Raw genomic sequence first — 19115 nt, 5'->3', positions numbered from 1 at the left:
TTTGGGAGGCAGAGGTGGGCTGACCACTCAAGCCCAGGAATTTGAGACCAGCTTGGGCAATATAGTAAGACCTCGTCTCTAATTTAAAAAAAGAAAGAAAGAAAAAAGAATTAGCGATTAAAATTATTTTCAGTTATTTTTAATGGTAAACATAAATTTTTATCACATACATTTTTTTCACACATAAAGATAATTTAAGTGAAAAAAATTAATTAAGATATCCTAAGTGTAGTGTCCAATTCTGAATCATTTTTGAATCCTGTTAACCATACTCTCATCCATGTTTTTCCACACAATATCAACTACTGGACCATCAAAAATGGTGGTGATATACCATTTCTTAGAAGATTCTTCCACTGTTGTCTACAAACCCCATTCCTGCAAGTTTTGACATCACTTTTTTTTTTTACCTTACCACAAGGTATCAATGAAATGTTTTCAGTCAGCAATAAAAACTCCTTATTTCCTCAGATGGTCTATAAATGACTTGTCTACTGAAACAATAGGCTACAGTTATCTAATCATGCCAAGAGGAAAAACAACAAAGATGAGGCACTGACAACCATATCATGACTACCAGCTGGCCAATGGAGACTTAAATGGCATGATTTATTACATACCTTGATCCAAAAATTTAAACAAAAATGGTGCATCTTTGAAGGAACAAAAGCAGTATTGCTGGCCCGGCAAGGTGGCTCATGCCTGTAATCCCAACACTTTGGGAGACCGAGGCAGGCAGATCACCTAAGGTCGGGAGTTCAAGACCAGCCTGACTAACATGGAGAAACCTCTTCTTTACTAAAAATACAAAATTAGCCGGGCAGGGTGGCACATGCCTGTAATCCCAGCTACTCAGGAGGCTGAGGCAAGAGAATCACTTGAACCTGGGAGGCGGAAGTTGCAGTGAGTTGCTAAATTTTATTAGGTGGTAAAGACCCGAGATATTTAAGGAAACTTTCTTAGTTTGTAGAAAGGTATTTACAATATGAAGGATTGAAATATCATGTTATCTGTAATTTACTCTGAAATATACATATAGGAAGGAAAATACATATATATGGGGAGAAATATTTAAAATGAATGTTATAAGCCATGATGAAACTACGTCAGGAAGGCATTAAAAAACTACTAAGCAAATGGTTGATGGTTAACTGTCAACTTAGTTAAAATAAATACAGAAGATAGTGAAATGAGCTAAACACCACCAAAAGAAAGCAATAAAACAAAGCCAGCAAATGGGACATTCTATAAGACAATTGAGCTGGTCTCTTTAAGCCAGTGACAAAAACAAACACACAAAAGGGATAAGAGTGAAGGGAAACAATACAATAAAAAAAAGACACCTAAGGGACGTACTCAGTTCTAACCTACAGTCCTGGACTAGATAGTGGTTTGGACAAAAAGGCTGTGGAAGACATTTCAGAATAAATTAGGTGAGGGAGAGAGGAGGAGGGGAAGGGAGAGGAGGAGGGGGAATGGGGAGGGGAAGGGAGAGGGGGAGGAGGCAGGGAGAGGGGAAGGGGGAGAGAGAGGGAGAGGGAGGGAAGGAGGGAGAGGGAGGGAGGGAGAGAGAGAATAAACACAAAGAAAGAAGGAAAAAACTAGAGATGATCGACAATAACAAAATTTTATTGTTTGAAATCACTATTAAAATTGACAACCCTTTAACTGAAGCAAGGAAGAAAACAGAAGGCAAAACTAAGTATCAGAAATTAATTAAGAACCTAATTATAGGTGTATGTGACCATAAACAAATGTAGCAGAGATTTACAACATAAAAAATCAACTGGTAACTAATAAAACCAGTAGTATAAAATCTTCCCACAAAGACATACCCCAATCCCAGAGAGTTTAACAGGTTGGTTTTATCAAATATTCATGAAACTACTTTTACAAGATTATATCTAGCTATTTCAGAAAATACAAGATGGAAACATTCCAAACACTTTTAATGAAATGTTTACAATGTTGATAACAAAAGAAACAAAACTCTCATTAAGTACAAAGGTAGGATAATCTATATAGAAAATCCAAAGTTACATAGTCAAATCACCCGTGAGTAAAAGTTAATGAAGTTGCTTGATAAGTTTAACACAGAAAAGTCAACTGCTGTTCCATATACCAGCAGAGATAAAAAATAAAATTAAAATGGCACAGATAGCAATAGAAGTGTAAGACGTAAAATACATTATTTATAGGATGCACAAGAACTTTGTGAGGAAGTTATAAAACTCCACTGAGAAAAGATGACAGTTTCTTTTTAAAATACAAAGTCAATGCGATCCCGAACCAACCCCTAAGAAATAACCATTGTATAATTTATTTAACTTTATCTGATCTCCAGCACTACACTATTTCACAAGACTCTGACAAATCTAAGACTTCAAAACAGTGCTAACTGTTGCAAATGCATTTATGATCTGGCCTTTGGCTTCCTTTCCCCGACACTGAGTCCTGTAACGCCATGCTCTAAAAACTATTGCCAGAAAAATCCTTGTTTTGTTGTTGTTGTTTTTAGGTTTTTTGTTGTTGTTGTTGTTGTTGTTGTTGTTGTTTTGAGACAGAGTCTGGCTCTGTCACCAGACTGGAGTGCAGTGGCACAATCTCGGCTCACTGCAACTTTCGCCTCCTGGGTTCAAGCAATTCTTCTGCCTCAGTCTCCTGAGCGGTGGCTGGGACTACAGGCACGCACCACCACACCCAGCTAATTTTTGTATTTTCAGTATGTTAGCCAGGATGGTCTTGATCTCTTGACCTTGTGATCGCCTGCCTTAGCCTCCCAAAGTCCTCGAATTACAGGCATGAGCCACCATGTCCAGCTGCCAAATCCTTTTATTAAGGCCTGGGAGCTAAAAATGATTTTTATATAAAAGATTATCTAACCACCTATATAATAACTGATTTTGCCTCTTGGTCCACAAAACCTAAAATATGTACTATTTATTTACTATTTTGCCCTATAAGAAAAAGTTTGTGGACCTCTGCTCTATACCAACAATGTGGGAGTTTCCGAAACACCTACTGCACTTCTGTGTGCTCCTCTCTCATTTCTCTTCTTGGAAAACTTGACCAGGTCTTGTATCTGGTCAAGTTAATCCTTCCCTAAAGTTTCATCTTTTCTGTGAAGTCTTTCCTAACTCCCCACTCAGACTTTTCCATACCCCTTAAACAAAGCATGTGCACTTATGTCTCCAGCACAGCCTTCAACACCTCTAATATATTACTTATCAAAACTTTACCATGTTTACATGTATCCTCCTCACAGAAACATGGGAGAGGAGGAGCTATCTTACTCATCTCTGTATTGTCAAAAAGCCCCCATCAACAAATATAAAAGCCAGACTAGACTAAACTGTGTAACAGAAAAAGCCACCAGAAAGTCAGAAAATGAGCAAATTCCACTAAGTTATTCCACCACCTATTTGTGCTGATTTGGATGCTTCCTTCATCACCAGGATACACGATATCTAGTCCATAAAGTAAAGAAATTAGATAATAATTTCTAAGATGTGTTCTGCTTCTAAACTTGTAAAATTCCCAAAGAATCTAACTCTTACTCCAAAATATACTGCCTTTTAACTTTTCTTTAAAAGGTATCATTCTCTTGGTCTCCTCTAGGCAGAAAAGTTTTTTAGATTTTTTTAAAATTCAGGTTAATTTAGGCATTAAACGTGCTGAAATATTAATTATAGTTCTGTCTTTCCTACAAGCTCTAAATATTTTCATATTATGAAGCACTTCCAGACTGATATATTTAAATATGGAATATATTTGTGAATGCAAAAAACAAACTGGAATTAGAAGAACCTTGAGTTCTCCCACTACAATAATTCTCTCTTCAACATTTCTCTGCTACCTGACATTAACCCATAATCCCACATCAGTACAACACTGAAGAAAAAAATAAAACCATACAGAAGAAAACCTCACCAATCAGGCCCAATTAGGAAAACAAGGTCAAAAGTTCCAGAGGCCTGCACTGGCATCTGAAGTGGGGGTAATCTTGCAGGACTTAGCTCTCAGTCTTTGGGATTTGAAACTATCTCTGGGTATTGTCAGAATTGAACTGAATTAGAGGACATCCAGCTGGTGTCCACTGCAGAACTGATTGCTTGCCAGGTATGCAGGGAAAAACCCACACACATTTTGGTATAGAAATGTTCTGTGCTGTTGAGAGCATAGGAGGAGCTGAATTTTTTCCTATATCCTCAGACCATTCATTATAAAAACATAAAGTAGAGGAAAGAGGGAAGAGCCCTCGAAGTAAAGTAACAACAGAAGGGAACATCTTCAATATAAGTCTACAAAAACCCTACAGCTAATATCACATTCAACAGTAAAAATTTAATGTTTTCTCCCAAGAAACAAAACACGGGTGTCCCCTTCCATGCATTGAATGGGAGGTCCCTGCCAGTACAAGGCAAGGCAAAAACTAAAGGGCATCCACAAGTAAGAAAAGAAAAAATAAAACTTCATTTGTAGACAGCATAATGTATGTAGAAAATCCTATCTAGAGCAACATTACTAGAACAATATAATCTAGTAAGATAATAGGATACTAGATCAGTATGCAATAATATAAGAGCAATATACAATTAGAAACAAAATTTTACAACCACTCCAATCACAATAGCATCAAAAAACAAAAGCAGGAATAAATTTAAAACATATGTGATAAAAACTAGAAAGTACTGCTATAGAGTCTTAAAGAAGGCTAATAGAGGGTGAAACACGGCATATTCATGAACAAGCAAAAAAATTTGTGCACAAATGTTCACAGCAGTATTATTCACAATAGCCAAAAAGTGGAAACAAGCCAAATGCCCATCAATTAACGAAAAGATAAACGAACTGTGGTATATTGATCTAATGGAAGTGTTGGGCAGAATATAGAAAAACTGGAACCCTCACACATTACTGGAGGGAATGTAAAATGGGACAGACATAGGAGAAAAAAGTTTTAGCAGTTTCTCAAAATGCTAAACACAGATTTACCCTATAATCCAACAATTCCATTTCTGAGTACCTACTCAAGAGAACTGAAAATATTATAGCATGTGAATTATACTTTGATAAAGCTTAAAAAAAAAAAACCCCAGAGGTCAGAAAAGATATTTTCAATACACTTAAAAAATAATATATGTGTCTAAAACTTCTACACAGTGTTCTTAAGATCTCTGCACAGGATGACTGTTGAAGGGCTTTCCCAGACACAGCCAGTCTATGAAGACTGGAATAAGAACCTACTTCAAAAAAAAAAGATAAAAATCCACAAAAAATCTGAAACGGCAATTCAGATTAAAAAACCTCACTGGTCAATAAATTTAAAAGTAAACACAATGTAAAAGATTATGCACTGCTTAAACTAAGATAAGAAAGTGGATGATTCATTGTTTCACTGCTATGCACTTTCATTTAGTTAAGTCTTTCAATTAGGTAGGCCTTCTTAAAAATTGTTAGAGTTCATCATAACTTTCCCTTTACACCTTCCCATTTTAGCCTGGTATACACATCTTCAGCCTTCTTTTACTCCCACATACCAACTTTAGAAATGAAAACCAAGGAATCATTTTGTTATTGTTATTTGTTTAGTTTGCTTGATTTTTTACTTATCATACTTCCATCATATTTGACCAGTAAAATGTGTCAGAGGAATCTAATTCTTAATAAAAGATAAAGATATTCATGTAAGATAGCACAAACATAAATAATACTCTCTCCCCTTTTCTAATACCTTTCCCCTAGAAGCAATATTTTTAAGTAATTAACCAAAAAAGGCAAGTTCAATTCATTTTGAATATAACTGGCAATAATCTGCCCAAAACATACACACGAAATTGGCATGCAAATGTGCACTAACCTTCCAGTAGTCAGATTGTAAACTGTAGTACCTCTGGTATGCAGATAATGCTGGAAGAGGGAAAATAATTATGAGTCATAATTATGTCTCACTTTAAAGTCAATAATACACTTAACAAACATTATAACAAGATTCCCACCATACCACCTCCAAGCAGATAGTGATATTTCAGACCAAACAACTTAAAAATCTGGGCCCCCCTCAGGAGTTCAAGAACGTAAAACCATGGTCAAATCTCAGATCTGCACTTAAACAGCATCTAGGCTAACCGCTTGTATCAACCTGACCTTCCTCAAAGATCAAAACTGGTAAAGGATTAAGATTTTCCAAGGCTACTCCAGAATGTTCTAGATTATTTGTTCTCACAAGAGACCTCACTTCCAAGAATGGCTAACAAGTCGACCACCTTAAAGAGCATGAGAACTATTTCTTCTGTGTTGCTTCCTATCCTACAATCAACAAAAGCTTACCCTGCAATTACCTTTCTCAACCTCAATTGCAAAATAGGACAACCCATCCACCAAATCCATCTTAGGCATAAAAGTTTCTAAGAAACTTAAAAGTAGTTCCTGTCAAACTCAAAATTCAGTGAAGTAAATGTAAAAAAGTAAAAATTACATATGTTCATTACATTTGGTAGAGACTGCCCTTAAAAAACAAAATACTGATGAATAAACCCCATTCCATACCAATTAAATCAGAATCTCTTAAGGCAGGAGGCTAAGCACTTATTTGATCCTTCAAGTACATGTATGACTGAGGGACACCCTAATGACAAAGGCAGTAAAATGGAGTCTGAAGCAGGATTAAAAAGTGGCAGCAGCTCAGATACATTCTAATATGCTGGAGATGTTTACAGATGAACCAATTTATGAACTTTAGACATTGGTACAACAGAAGCAACTGCAAACATTACGTGAAATGCTTTCATAAAATTAAACAGGCAAAGAAAGTTAAGAAAACAATTGGATGTAATGAAGAGAACTTGCTCTAACAGATATTGGAATTATCATAAAGTTGTAAGAAATGGAATCGAAAAGAACTGAAAGCCCAAAATGAGAACTTTATATAAGAATTAGCACAGTATATAGGTGGCATTTCTAATCAGTGGGGAATCATTAATGTAATCAGCACCCAAGTATTTATAAGTAAGCAAAAAAGTAAAATTTCTAACTCAAATCATATACTAAAATAATTCAGTGACTACATTAAAATATAAAAAGAAGCCCATAAAACTACTTACTAGATGAAAACATGAGGGAATAATACTTTTTTTGGTCAGCTAGAAAAGGATTTTTTTAACTGTGGTTTACAATCCACAAGCTAAGATTGGAAGACCACGATAAAAACTATTTGAGAAGCAAATGGCTCCCTCAACTCTCTCACTCAATCCTTGATATTGTTTAGGCAATATGACCAAAAAAATACAGAGATTCTCCAACAAAAGGCCATGGAGATCATATTCGGAGATCCCCAATCATATTCTCAGAGCCTCCAGTTCTCAATTATTCCAATTGTGAAATATGAACAGCTAAGAATTATCAGACATCTAAAGAAAACCTCTAACCAAGAAGACAAAAACTAACACAAACAGGAAAAAAAGCAACCTAAAAGAAAAAATAATGAATATTATACAGGGGAAAATATACTTCAAAAAATTCTTACTAGTCTTAAATAAGGGAAAATATTGTTTTCATTGAGGGGGTAGAGAGGGGGTGTATGCAGGAGAACAAACAGGATGCTCTAGAAAAAAAATTAAATTCAGTAAAGTATGATAGGAGAAACACATAATTCAATGAAAAGATTAAAACGAAATTTGAAGAAATCTCTCAAAAAATAAACAAAAAGGACATAAACAGAAAAACTGTGTCCTGGAGGTCTAACATATCAATCATAGAGCCCCAAAAAGAATAAAAAGAAGAAGAAAATTCAGAAAATAATTCAAAAAAAAAAAATCCCAGAAAAGAAGGCTATGAGTTGGTAGTTTGAAGGGTCCTAGAACAAATGTGTAATTCTAGAAATAAGGCAATAGAACGATGTTTTCAAAATTCTGAAGGAAAATTATTTCCAACCCAGAATTATATATCCAGCCAATCTATTAGGAAAAGTAGAATAAAGGTGTTTTCAGATATGCAAAGTCTCCAAAGAAGATTATCTCCCAAATACCTTTCCTGAAGAAAATTCTGACAAATACGCTCCCGTTAAAGGAGAGTATATACCAAGAAGGAAAAAGATATGGTTTATTGAAAGCAGGAGACAAAACAGAGACAAGAGGCCATGGGAATACCCAAGATGAAGAAAAAGAGTGATCCCAGGATAGCAGCTATGCCCCAGATCCAGGTCACTGAGGCTTATCATTAAAATTCTGCTGCCCTTGTAACCTGTTCTCAACCTGAGGACCAAATATCCAGATAAACCTGGCCCAGATTCTTAACTGGGTTTGGGTTTTTCTCTACCATGTTCTGATGAAGTTTCTATTCTCCCTTCTATATTCTACAAAATAGATGATGTGAAGGCTCCCAGAAGTGTTACAGAGGCAGGGAGGAGGATGCAACTGGAGAGAACACAGGCTGGTGGTAGCAGTACCATTCTATTTCTTAAATTGTATAGTAGGTAGACAGATGTCAATTTTAATAGTCTTTAAATCATATATAGGTTTTTAGACATTCTACTTAAATATAATACACTGCTTAATTTAAAGGGAAAAAAGTATTAAGGATAGGAAACAAGCAAAAAAAAAAAAAAAAACACCACTTTGCAACATACTGCATGTTACCCTTCACTAGTGACCAAGTTGTTTCTTCAACAAAGCAGTAAAATAAAACATTATCTTCTGATTATATATGAGATGCTGAATAAAAGAAGATTTACCAAAAATGGAAGTTAATGCTTTCTAAAATTCTATATGCAATGTTTTCATACTGTTTATTGTAAATTGCCAAAACATATATAAATACCATATAAATAACATTCTGAATATGCTCAAATTACAGAAGCATTACCCAAAAATATCATCACATATCTGAAAAAGTAACTTTTACATATGAATAATGCTCCTCTTTTTTGCATAAAGATGATGTCAACCAACCTATCATTGGAAGGACATTAGACTATGATAAATTTTTCCAGTTGTGGTGAAGAAGTAAATTTTAAGCCATCCCCCGTTTCCTAGTTCTTCATGTATGAGGGGGTAGCTTAACTAGTTCATAAAGGTCATTAATTAATGGTTTTCTACAAAGAAAAGCAAACCAAATTATCAAACTAGCTGAAGAAAATAGTCAAGCAAGAGTCTGTGTAGTCAATGGTGTGGCTGACATTCTCACATCCATTTCTAATCAGACTCTCATCCCCATTATTGATTTGAAAGGACTATCAGTTTCCTGGCAATCTCAGTGATTGTTTTAGTACAGAAATGAGCACATGAGCTCAAGCGGCCCAATCACCACTGATTTATAGATGACAGACATGAAAAAGGTTCTCTGTCTACTAATGGATGTGAACAAAGAAGCATATATCACCAACTGCCACCACAAGGGAAGTATCTTAGGATGAAGCCCACAGAAGAAACACACTGAAAGTAACTGGCTCCTTCTAGACTTCACACTATGCCTAGAGAAAACCCCACCTATGAGCTTCCCATTATGTGAGGTAATAAATGTCCTTATTGTTTAAGCTAGAATCGGGTATTTAATACTTATGCCTAAAAAGATTCTGAACAACAGAAGACTTGGTTCCTGAGAATTTTGTGCAGTCACCATACCAAACCTGGAGATTGCCCTTTTAATGATATTATAGAATTTCCACAAATTTGGAGAGCATACTTTCAATAATTTGATAAATTATACGTATCATCTGGCTTCATTAAAATTCTCTTTTAGGACTGGGGAGCCTTTAAAAAGATAGTATGATGTTTTTTGAAGCAAATAAAACTGAGGTATAAGAGGTGCATGTGATGTGAAAAGATGTTACAAAAAGAAAAAAAAACACCCCAAAGAAATAAAAAACTAAAGAGAAAAAATTTTTAAAAAATTTATAAGAAGTTCATGTAATTATCAGTTGGGAGAAACATGGCATCCATAGGAAAATATGGTGAACTGAGAAATAAATATGAATGTTCAAATTCAAAGTCACAAAGTTAATACTCTAAATGGCAGGAACAGATTTGTAATTGACCCATTTCTTCCATGAGCATTTGTTCCATTTCTTCCATGAGCGCTCTTTCTACTTGTTTACACATTTTATCAACAATTATACTCTACCCTCATTATACTCAGCATCTTACTTTAGGAAGATCTTAACATACTGTTTCTTAATCAGAAAAACACATTATTAAAACTTTAAAGGTACAGTATACAAGTACCCATCACCAGAGTCTCTCTAGTAATATCCTTTTGACCAAAGCACATTCCTTATTCCTAATCTTTAAGTTACTTATCCTTGAAAACTCCTAGTCTACTGTAACTAGAATTTTCTAAAGTCCTTAATACAGAAGGAGAGAAATCAGTTATTTGAACATCTTCATAATGCTTAAAGCCGGTTTAAGAATAATTACAGAAAATGGATTAAAGAAATGGACAATTTTCAAGAAGCCAAACAAAATCTATGATTGGAAAATACACATTTCATATTCTTATACTATAAATATTCCAGATATTCCAGGACGGAGTATTGTCATTTGACAGACAAGAGACAAAAAAAGAAAACTTTGCAAGCTCTAACTTAAGGCTTCTCCACGTTAGCAGCTCTTGGCATGTAACTTGCCCTGGCCATTTGTAACTGCTTAAGAATTGAAAAAAAAAAACAAAGCAAATTTTGCCCAAAAGTGACAGAAATGCAACAAATGACCAACTACTTGAAGGAAGGAAAAATGGAAGAAAAATCTATCACTGGCTAGAATTTCAGGGAACTTATAAATGGGAAAACTTCCAGCTCACAAATACAAAGAAACAAATTTTAAGAGTTTCAAGATTTTCATATTAATGTCAGGAATGATTATTATACTCCTCTAATTTCTAACTTCTGAAATTCTTACTATCTATCCTTTAAGTCTCTCACCTCTAATTTATATCTGTTTATACTTTTGCTATATACTTTGAAGTAATCTGCTACCTGATTTTCTAATTAACTTAACTCAGTGACTCTTTTGCCTATAATTTACCACATATTTATAGATATTAATACATATTTTCTATTAATTAACTGCTCCTAAGATCCATCACATATATTTATCTGAATATATATGCTTGTGCATATATATTATACCCAGGGTTTTGTATCTCTCAGGTTGTCCTCCAACCCACATAAGTGAAATCACTGCATCAACTCCACAGCTGAAGGCTTATCTGTCTGAGAGCCCCATCAGCCATTGGCTTACGAGGTTAATGGGTTAGCTTTAGAATTAGGGGTAAAAAGGAAGTATAGTAGACACTGTAAAGAACCACTCATATACCACTTTAAGAAAGAACTGCTGGGAGTCCAGCTTGCTGAAAGCCTCTGTGAGATTCTACAGAAGCTACTTCAGTTGCAGAGAGCCAACTTGTCCATGATCATACTTCTTCCCGGGCTGGCCCATGTTCAATATGGAATAATTGGAGTATAAAGGCCTGGCTATCTTGACCCAACTTGGTATAGCTCTCAAGGGTCATTCTGACTCCAGAGCTTCCCATGAAGTTAGTAAAGGCGGCCACAGCTTAATTTCTCCCTCTGTCCAATACTGGTTCTATCTCCACCTTCCCAAGCTGTTGAACATAAAGGAAACTCCTTACTAAACATCTTGTATGCTACACTCCCTCCCGAGGAATAGAACCTACAACAACAGGCTGTATGCACTGAGCCTCTATTTTCCCACAATTCCCTACCCAATTACTATTTTAATACTTAAAATAAATTCCTATAAGCAAAATGACCAAATAAAGTGACAGGACTTTTTAAACTCTTCATTTATATCACCAGCCAGAAAGGCTAAGAAACATGTTTTACAAAGCTTTTTTTCCTTCTGTATCAAATTTGCCTGAAATAACAGAAAAGATAAATGATTACCAAATTATACCATCTTCAGACCAAAATTTTTTTTTGGAATTCTTGTAAGACAGAAGGTAGATGAGAGCAAAATGACAATTAAGGGTAAGAAAAACCACAGCCCAAAACATACACAAAACAGGTTCTACCATTTTCTACTGTAGAAATATAATCTTTTTTTTTTTTCCTACAAGGAACTAAACTCAAGAGAAACACCAAGCTCAGGAAACTTTCCACAGAAAAGATGACTATGAATCAGGGCAAATAATTACAGGGCTGTCTTCAGAAAAACAAGGCCAGTAAGTCGCCTATGTACATATACCTGAGCTGTTCACTCACAGAATTACATGTTTATTATACGGTTTATTCCAGGGAAGTTATGGTTTATAATGTGTTCTCTAAAAATAAGTATCTATTTGCCCAGGGTTAGTAGTTCTCTTATTCTGTACTGGTTCCAAAGAGAGGTAGAGGAAGCAGCCAAAGGTAACAAACGTCTCTATAAATTGGTAATCTTTATGAGTGTGTGTTGAAGAGGACCTGAGAGGGCTATTAGAGACCAATTCTAGTTTTGGACTTGAAGAAAGACAGTGAAGAGAACAGATAGAGAATTTTTTTGTAAGTGGAAATGTGCCTTAAAAAGCCTCAGAGAGGATTTTTTAAAATAACCAACTACATCTAGTAAATAATAGAAACCACCAGCTTGAATACTAAAACATACTGAATATATCTGCATACCCCCGCATCCATTTTCTCCTTCCTCTTCCCCCTACTACATACTAATCAAGCTGTTGACTACTTATCAATGGCCAGATCATCTACACAACACTAAACAAAGCACGTTTTCAAGGACTTAATCCTTATATTATCCTTCTCTTCTCTTACTAGATTACTCTCACCAGCTACTTTGCTAACACAGTCTAGTTGCCACATGCCCTCCCTTCTAAAAAAGAAAACACATATCCAAGATGAATGCCCCTGATTCATTATCTTCATATCCAAAATTTTTATAAGTGGCCAGGAACAGTGACTCACATCTGGAATCTCAACACTTTGGGAGGTTGAGGTGGGAGGATAGCTGGAGCCCAGGAGTTCAAAAATAGCCTGGGCAACAAAGCAAGACCTCTGTCTCTAAAAACAAAACAAAAAAAATACAAAAATTAGCTAGGCATGGTGGCATACACATCTAGTTCCAGCTACTCAGGAGGCTGAGGTTGAGCCCAGGAGCTTGGGGCTGCAGTGAATCCTGTCTCAAAAATAAAAAATTTATAAAAGAAAAATAAAGCTATAGTCATAGTCTAACAGTGTAAAAAGTTAAAAGATTCATTGTTTTAACAACCACTAAGTAGCAAGTACATACAGCCCATATGTAAACCTAATTTTCAAGTCTAGGTCTCTCTGTACATGCTCTAAAATCAGCATGTCCTCCAACTACATAAAGGTGCAGTAATAAAAAGTAGCAGATTGTACAGAACTCTACAGACATACCTCGTTTTATTGCACTTCGCTTTACTGTGCTTCACAGATATTTGCGTTCTTTACAAATTGAAGGTTCATAACAACCCCGCCTAAAGCAAGTCTATTGGTGCCATTTTTCCAACAGCCATGTGCTCGCTTAATGGCTCTGTGTCACATTTTGGCAAATCAATATTCCAAACATTTTCATTATTACTGCATCTGTTATGATGACCTATGATCACCAATCTTTGATGTTACTAATGTAATTGCTTTGGGGAATCATTAACTGTGCCCATATACAACATTTAATTGATAAATGTTGTGTGTGTTCTGACTACTCCACCAACAGGCCATTCCCTGGTCTCTCTCCCTCTCCTTGGGCTTCCCTATTCATTAAGCCACAACAATATTGAAATTACACATATTTAATAACCCTACAATGGCCTCTTAGTGTACAACTGAAAGAAAGAGTTACACATTTCTCACTTTAAATCCAAAGCTAGAAACCATTAAGCTTAGTGAAAAAGGCACTTAGAAAGCTGAGACAGACCAAAAGGTAGGCCTCTTGTGCCAAACAGTTAGCCAAGTTATGAATACAAAGGAAACATTCTTGAAGGAAATTTGAAATGCTACTCCACTGAACACACAAAAGACAAGAAAATGAAAACAACCTTACTGCTGATATGGACGTGGTCTGAGTGGTCTGGATAAAAGATCAAACCAGCCACAACATTCCCTTAAGCCAAAGACCACTCCAGAGAAAGGCCCTAACTCTTTCCTCGGTTCTATGAAGGCCAAGAGAAGTGAGGACGCTGCAGAAGAAAAGTGTGAAGCTAGCAGAGGCTGGTTCATGAGGTTTAAGGAAAGACGCTATCTCCATACATAACATAAAAGTCCAAGGTGAAGCGGCAAGTGCTGATGGAGAACTGTAGCAAATTATCCAGAAGATCTAGCTAAGATTATTGATGAAGGCAGTTACACTAAACAACAGACTTTCAATCTCCATGAAACAGCCTTCTATTGAGGAATATGCCATGTAGGACTTTCATAGACAGGAGAGAGTTATCAACATCCGGCTTCAAAGTTTCAAAGGACAGGCTGACTCTCTTGTTAGGAGATAATCCAGGTGGTACCTTTAAGTTGAAGCAATTGCTCATTTACCATTCAGAAAATCCTAGGGACCTCAGGATTTATGCTAAATCTACTGTCTGGGCTCTATAAATAGGAAAACAAAGTTTGGATGACAGCACATCTGTTCACAGCACAGCTGACTATTTTCAGCCCATTATTGAGAACTATTGCTCAGAAAAAAGGATTCCTTTCAAAATGTCATTGCTCACTGACAATGCACCTGGTCACTCAAGAGCTCTGATGGAGATGTACAAGAAGATTAAAGTTGTTTTCATGCCTGCTAACACAACATCCATTCTGCAGCCTATGCACCAAGGAGTAATTTTTACTTTCAAGTCTTAATTCTTTTTTAGACCGAGTCTCACTCTGTCACCCAGGCTGGAGTGCAGTGGTGCAATCTCAGGTCACTGCAAGCTGCCCCCCCAACCCCAACCCCCCCCCTCGCCCCAGGTTCTAGCGATCCTCCTGCCACAGCCTCCTGAGTAGCTGGGACTACAGGCATGCACCACTGCACCCAGCCGATTTTTGTATTTTTGATAGACGGAGTTTTGCCTTGTTAGCCAGGCTGGTCTCAACTCTTGACCTCAGGCGATCCACCCACCTAGGACTCCCAAAGAGCTGGGATTAAGTCATGAGCCATAAGCCTCAAGTCTTATTAGAGTAATATATTTTGTAAGGCTATATAGCTGCCACAGTGATTCCTCTCATGGATCCACTAAATTAAAAGCCTTCTGGAAAAGATTCATCATTCTCGATGCTATTAAGAACATTCAAGGTCAAAATATTGACATTAACAGGAGTTTGGAAGAAGCTGATTCCCAGCCCCATAGATGAGTTTGAGGGGTTCAAGATGACAATGGAGGAAGTCACTGCAGATGTGCTGGAAACAACAAAAGAAACAGAATTAGAAGTGGAGTCTGAGTGGGTAAGAAACTACTTCTTACACATGAGCAAAGAAAGTAGTTTCTTTAAAAAAACAAAAAAAGAGAGAGTGAGTCTCACTCTGTCATCCTGGCTTAAGTGCAGTGATGTGATCCCAGCTCACTGTAGCCTCGACCTCCCAGGTTCAAGTGATCCTTCCACTTCAGCCTCCAGGGTAGGTCCATGCCACCACACCATTTTTTTTTAAGATATGGGGTCTCCAGGCTGGTCTTGAACTCATGGGCTCAAGTAATCCTCCTCCCTTGGCCTTCCAAAATGCTGGAATTACAGACGTAAACTATTGTGCCTGGCCAAAAGGAGTTTCTTGAGATGGAATCTACTTCTGATAAAGGTGCTATGAACACTGTGGAAATGATAACAATGAATTGAGAACATTATGTGAATTTAGTTAACAGAGTAGTGGCAGAGTTGGAGAGGACTGACTCATTCTACCGTAAGTAAAATGTTTTCAAACACCATCACGTGCTACAGAGAAACCTTTCATGAAAGGAAGAGTCCACTGATGAGGCAAAGTTCAATGTTTTCTTATTTTACAAACTGCCACAGCCACCCCAACATGCAGCAACCACCATCCTGATCATTCAGCAGACATCAAAACTGTTGCAAGACCGTCCACCAGCAAAACGATTACAACTTGTTGAAAGCTCAGTTGGCGGTTAGCACTTTTTAGCAAGAAAGCATTTAACTAAAGTATGTACATTTTTTAGACATAATGCTACTGCACACTTACAGTGTTAACATAACTTTTATATGTAATAGGAAACAAAAAATTGTTCGGTTCTATTACAATATTTGCAATAAATTGCAGTGGTCTAAAACCAAACTTGCAATATCTCCCAGGTATGCCTCTATTTTTTGGTACAATAGTTTCCTTTAAATAAATTTCCATTTTTAATTAAAGATAAAGTATCTGATGGAGTATTAAGTAATTATTAACACCCATTACCCTGTTGGACTGAAACCATTTTGCTAAGTCCTAACCAATGTCACATAATCTGAAAACCCATGAGGTGCCATCCATCACTTCCTCCCCCTTCTACGGATTAGACAAGATGCCAGCAATGTCTATGTATAATCTGTTAAAGGTAGCGCAGCTGTAAATAATAGAGCTGAGCTGAGAAATAAGCCTATATTTCAAACCTCACAGAATATGCCTCAGACTAAAATCGCATTTTCATTAGGAAAACATTCACTTGACCTAACACAAAAGTCACATAATAAAACATCAACATGAACGACTAACAATCCTTCACTTTAGCCCTGAAACTATCTGCCAGGTGTTTTGCCCTCTAAACATATTTGTTGAAAACAAGCGTAACACATCCATCCGCTCCACATCAAAATGTTTACTATCATCAAAAGGTTAAAATGTTCTTGGTTATAATAATTTTCTTTTAATGTGGATTTTTCCTTTGGTATCGGAGGGGTGGGGTTTGGTGGTGCTTTTAACTTCCTAAGTAATGGTCTGAGTTGGCAGCCTGGTACCATAAAAAAGGGCAAATCTTAGGGACTGACTACTTTCAGTTATTTATCTCAGTTATTTCTTAAAGGAAAAAAATTTCAAGTAAATTTTAAAAACTGGTTTTATCCAAGGCTCATCTGTGGTCATCTCTCTGTATTACTTACCTTTATCTGTAAGTTACCAGATAACATGGCTACTTACAGATCAGACTTTCATTCAAGTATTTTTGGGCTAAAATGGAATCGTTTCAGGATAAAGAAAATGTTGAGTTTTTATTACCTTTCCAAAGTATCCATCAATGTACAAATATCTCTATCAAACTAGCTTACTTTTTACTATAGGAAGGCCTTTCAAGGGCAAGGATTTTCACAAGGCAGAACAAAATTGTACTGCACATGTAGGTGGTTTTCACTTTTACTGAATAGCCAACTTATTGATGATTTAGATGGAGTTATATGACATTTTTCCATTTCCATCTACTCCACTTTTCTTTCTCATTGTTTAGTATGTTCATGCACTTAGAATTTCTTAGGATAGTACTCTTGATAAAGCACAAATAATTACAATCCAACACATGTATAAATCAAACAATAATGAACCAAAAAAAAATTACCTTTTGGATAATCTTCCAATAAGAGGTTGAAGTGACCTAATTGACAAAAGAAATCAGACTCCACTTTTCCTTCAGCTTTTAAGATTAGAGATTCATAGCAGCGAACAGCCTAGAAATAAAAAAAACACAAAATATGTAAGCAAAAAATAAAGCCCTAAAATACATTTCCTCCCCGAGATAATGCATATAGCCTCTATTCAATCACCTAAGCCTATATTGAAAATTTCGCTTCTATCTCAGACATATTCAATACAGCATTCTTCAGAAGGAACAGCTTCCCCATGTATTTATTAAAAGAGCCACTAATTATGGCATAAGTGCTTTTCCCATTTATACATGAAAATAGTATTTGCCAAATAAGATAATGTAGGAGCACTTTGATCATTTTATTTGTAACTTGCAAGTCTAAATTACTACTGTGGTCCCCAATTGATATAAACAAAACTGCTCTCAAATATCAATAATATGCATCTTTCCCACAGGTGGGAAGAACTTTATTGAATTATGTGAGATCTCATAGAATCTCTAGAGTAATAAAAATACCTATAATTTATACTGAACTGCTTTTACTGACTTTTTGCCAGAACCTCTACTAGTTTTAAACTACCATATACTGCCTGCCTTTCAATGTCTTCACATGATACATTTCAAACACATCAACTTCATTTCTGATCCTACTTCCAGCTCCAATACATGCATGTGCTCCCACTCCACATTTCCTTCCCCAAAGAAAAAAATAACATTATTTTAACAATATCAATTCATTTTTTTTTATAACACAGGAGGACTAAAGGACAAAATCAACAATGAAAAGAACACAGTTCTAGAGTCTGACCAAATTCCAGTTGTCATTTGCTACAGGAGATCCTGGGGAATTTATCCTCTCTATTTTAATAACACTCGAAGAGCTGATAAAAGGAATAAAACTAGAAAACTCTAAGGCTTTATCTCAATGTTTGGCACACAGTAAGTACTTAAGTGTTTCTTTACCTTCCCAGGTAATAACAAAGCTCTAATTCTCTCAAGGTTCCCAATAATTTTGTCAAAATTTCCCCCATTAACAACTAAATACTCCGTAACACTGCTCTGTTAATAATGTGTCCTGGAGTCAATGAAGTAAGAAATGTGTGTGAATTCTGAAATCTCTGATATACTCCCAGGAACACTTGCAAGTTTGGTACCCACAAAGAAAGAAACTTGGCTAGTTTCTATTACAGTAAAAAACTCTTTAGCTACCATTTCAAGAGCTTTGTTGAGATAAGAAAATGTGATGTGGGCCAGAGTACTCACTTTGAATGCCTTCATTTTTCCTCTCCTGTGAAATACAGAGCTTTTAATATAGAGTTTCAAAATGTATATCCTAACATTTACCTATCCTAAGCACATAAATAAATGTTCAACAAGTTTGGATAATCCATTCTAAACAAGGCAAATTCTAGGCTTAGTCTATTATCCTTAAAGCCTAAGGATTTATAAAAGAACTTCTCTTCAGTTTCTATTCCACTCTTAGCTATATGTAGCAAATCACAATCACTGAAAGCTAATTATTCTGCTTCCCTATAGTGTGAATGCTACACTTTAGTCTCAGAAATTCCTATAATCTGAAGGTATGAAATTTCAAAATCCTCTTAATT

The 19115-nt window shown here is 36.0% G+C and overlaps 1 protein-coding gene across 16 annotated transcripts in view; it reads right to left on the bottom strand.

Annotated features, from left to right (window-relative positions):
• KDM6A (lysine demethylase 6A) overlaps nucleotides 1-19115 on the bottom strand; it is a 200124-nt gene that overhangs the window by 104654 nt on the left and 76355 nt on the right. For all 16 annotated transcript variants that reach the window (XR_013531672.1, XR_013531673.1, XR_013531674.1 and 13 more), the window contains 2 exons: nucleotides 17482-17590; nucleotides 5861-5910 (listed from right to left, as the gene is read on the bottom strand). Coding sequence is in view for 11 of the 16 variants with exons in the window: in XM_078363572.1 (XP_078219698.1) it covers nucleotides 5861-5910; nucleotides 17482-17590 (159 nt within the window). In the remaining 5 variants the exon portion in view is untranslated. The remainder of the gene's footprint in view (nucleotides 1-5860; nucleotides 5911-17481; nucleotides 17591-19115) is intronic.

This window comes from Callithrix jacchus, chromosome X (genome assembly GCF_049354715.1).
Source record: "Callithrix jacchus isolate 240 chromosome X, calJac240_pri, whole genome shotgun sequence".
NCBI lineage: Eukaryota > Metazoa > Chordata > Mammalia > Primates > Cebidae > Callithrix > Callithrix jacchus.
The sequence above is the reverse complement of the archived record's forward strand: the minus strand, read 5'-3'. Positions and strand labels throughout refer to the sequence as shown.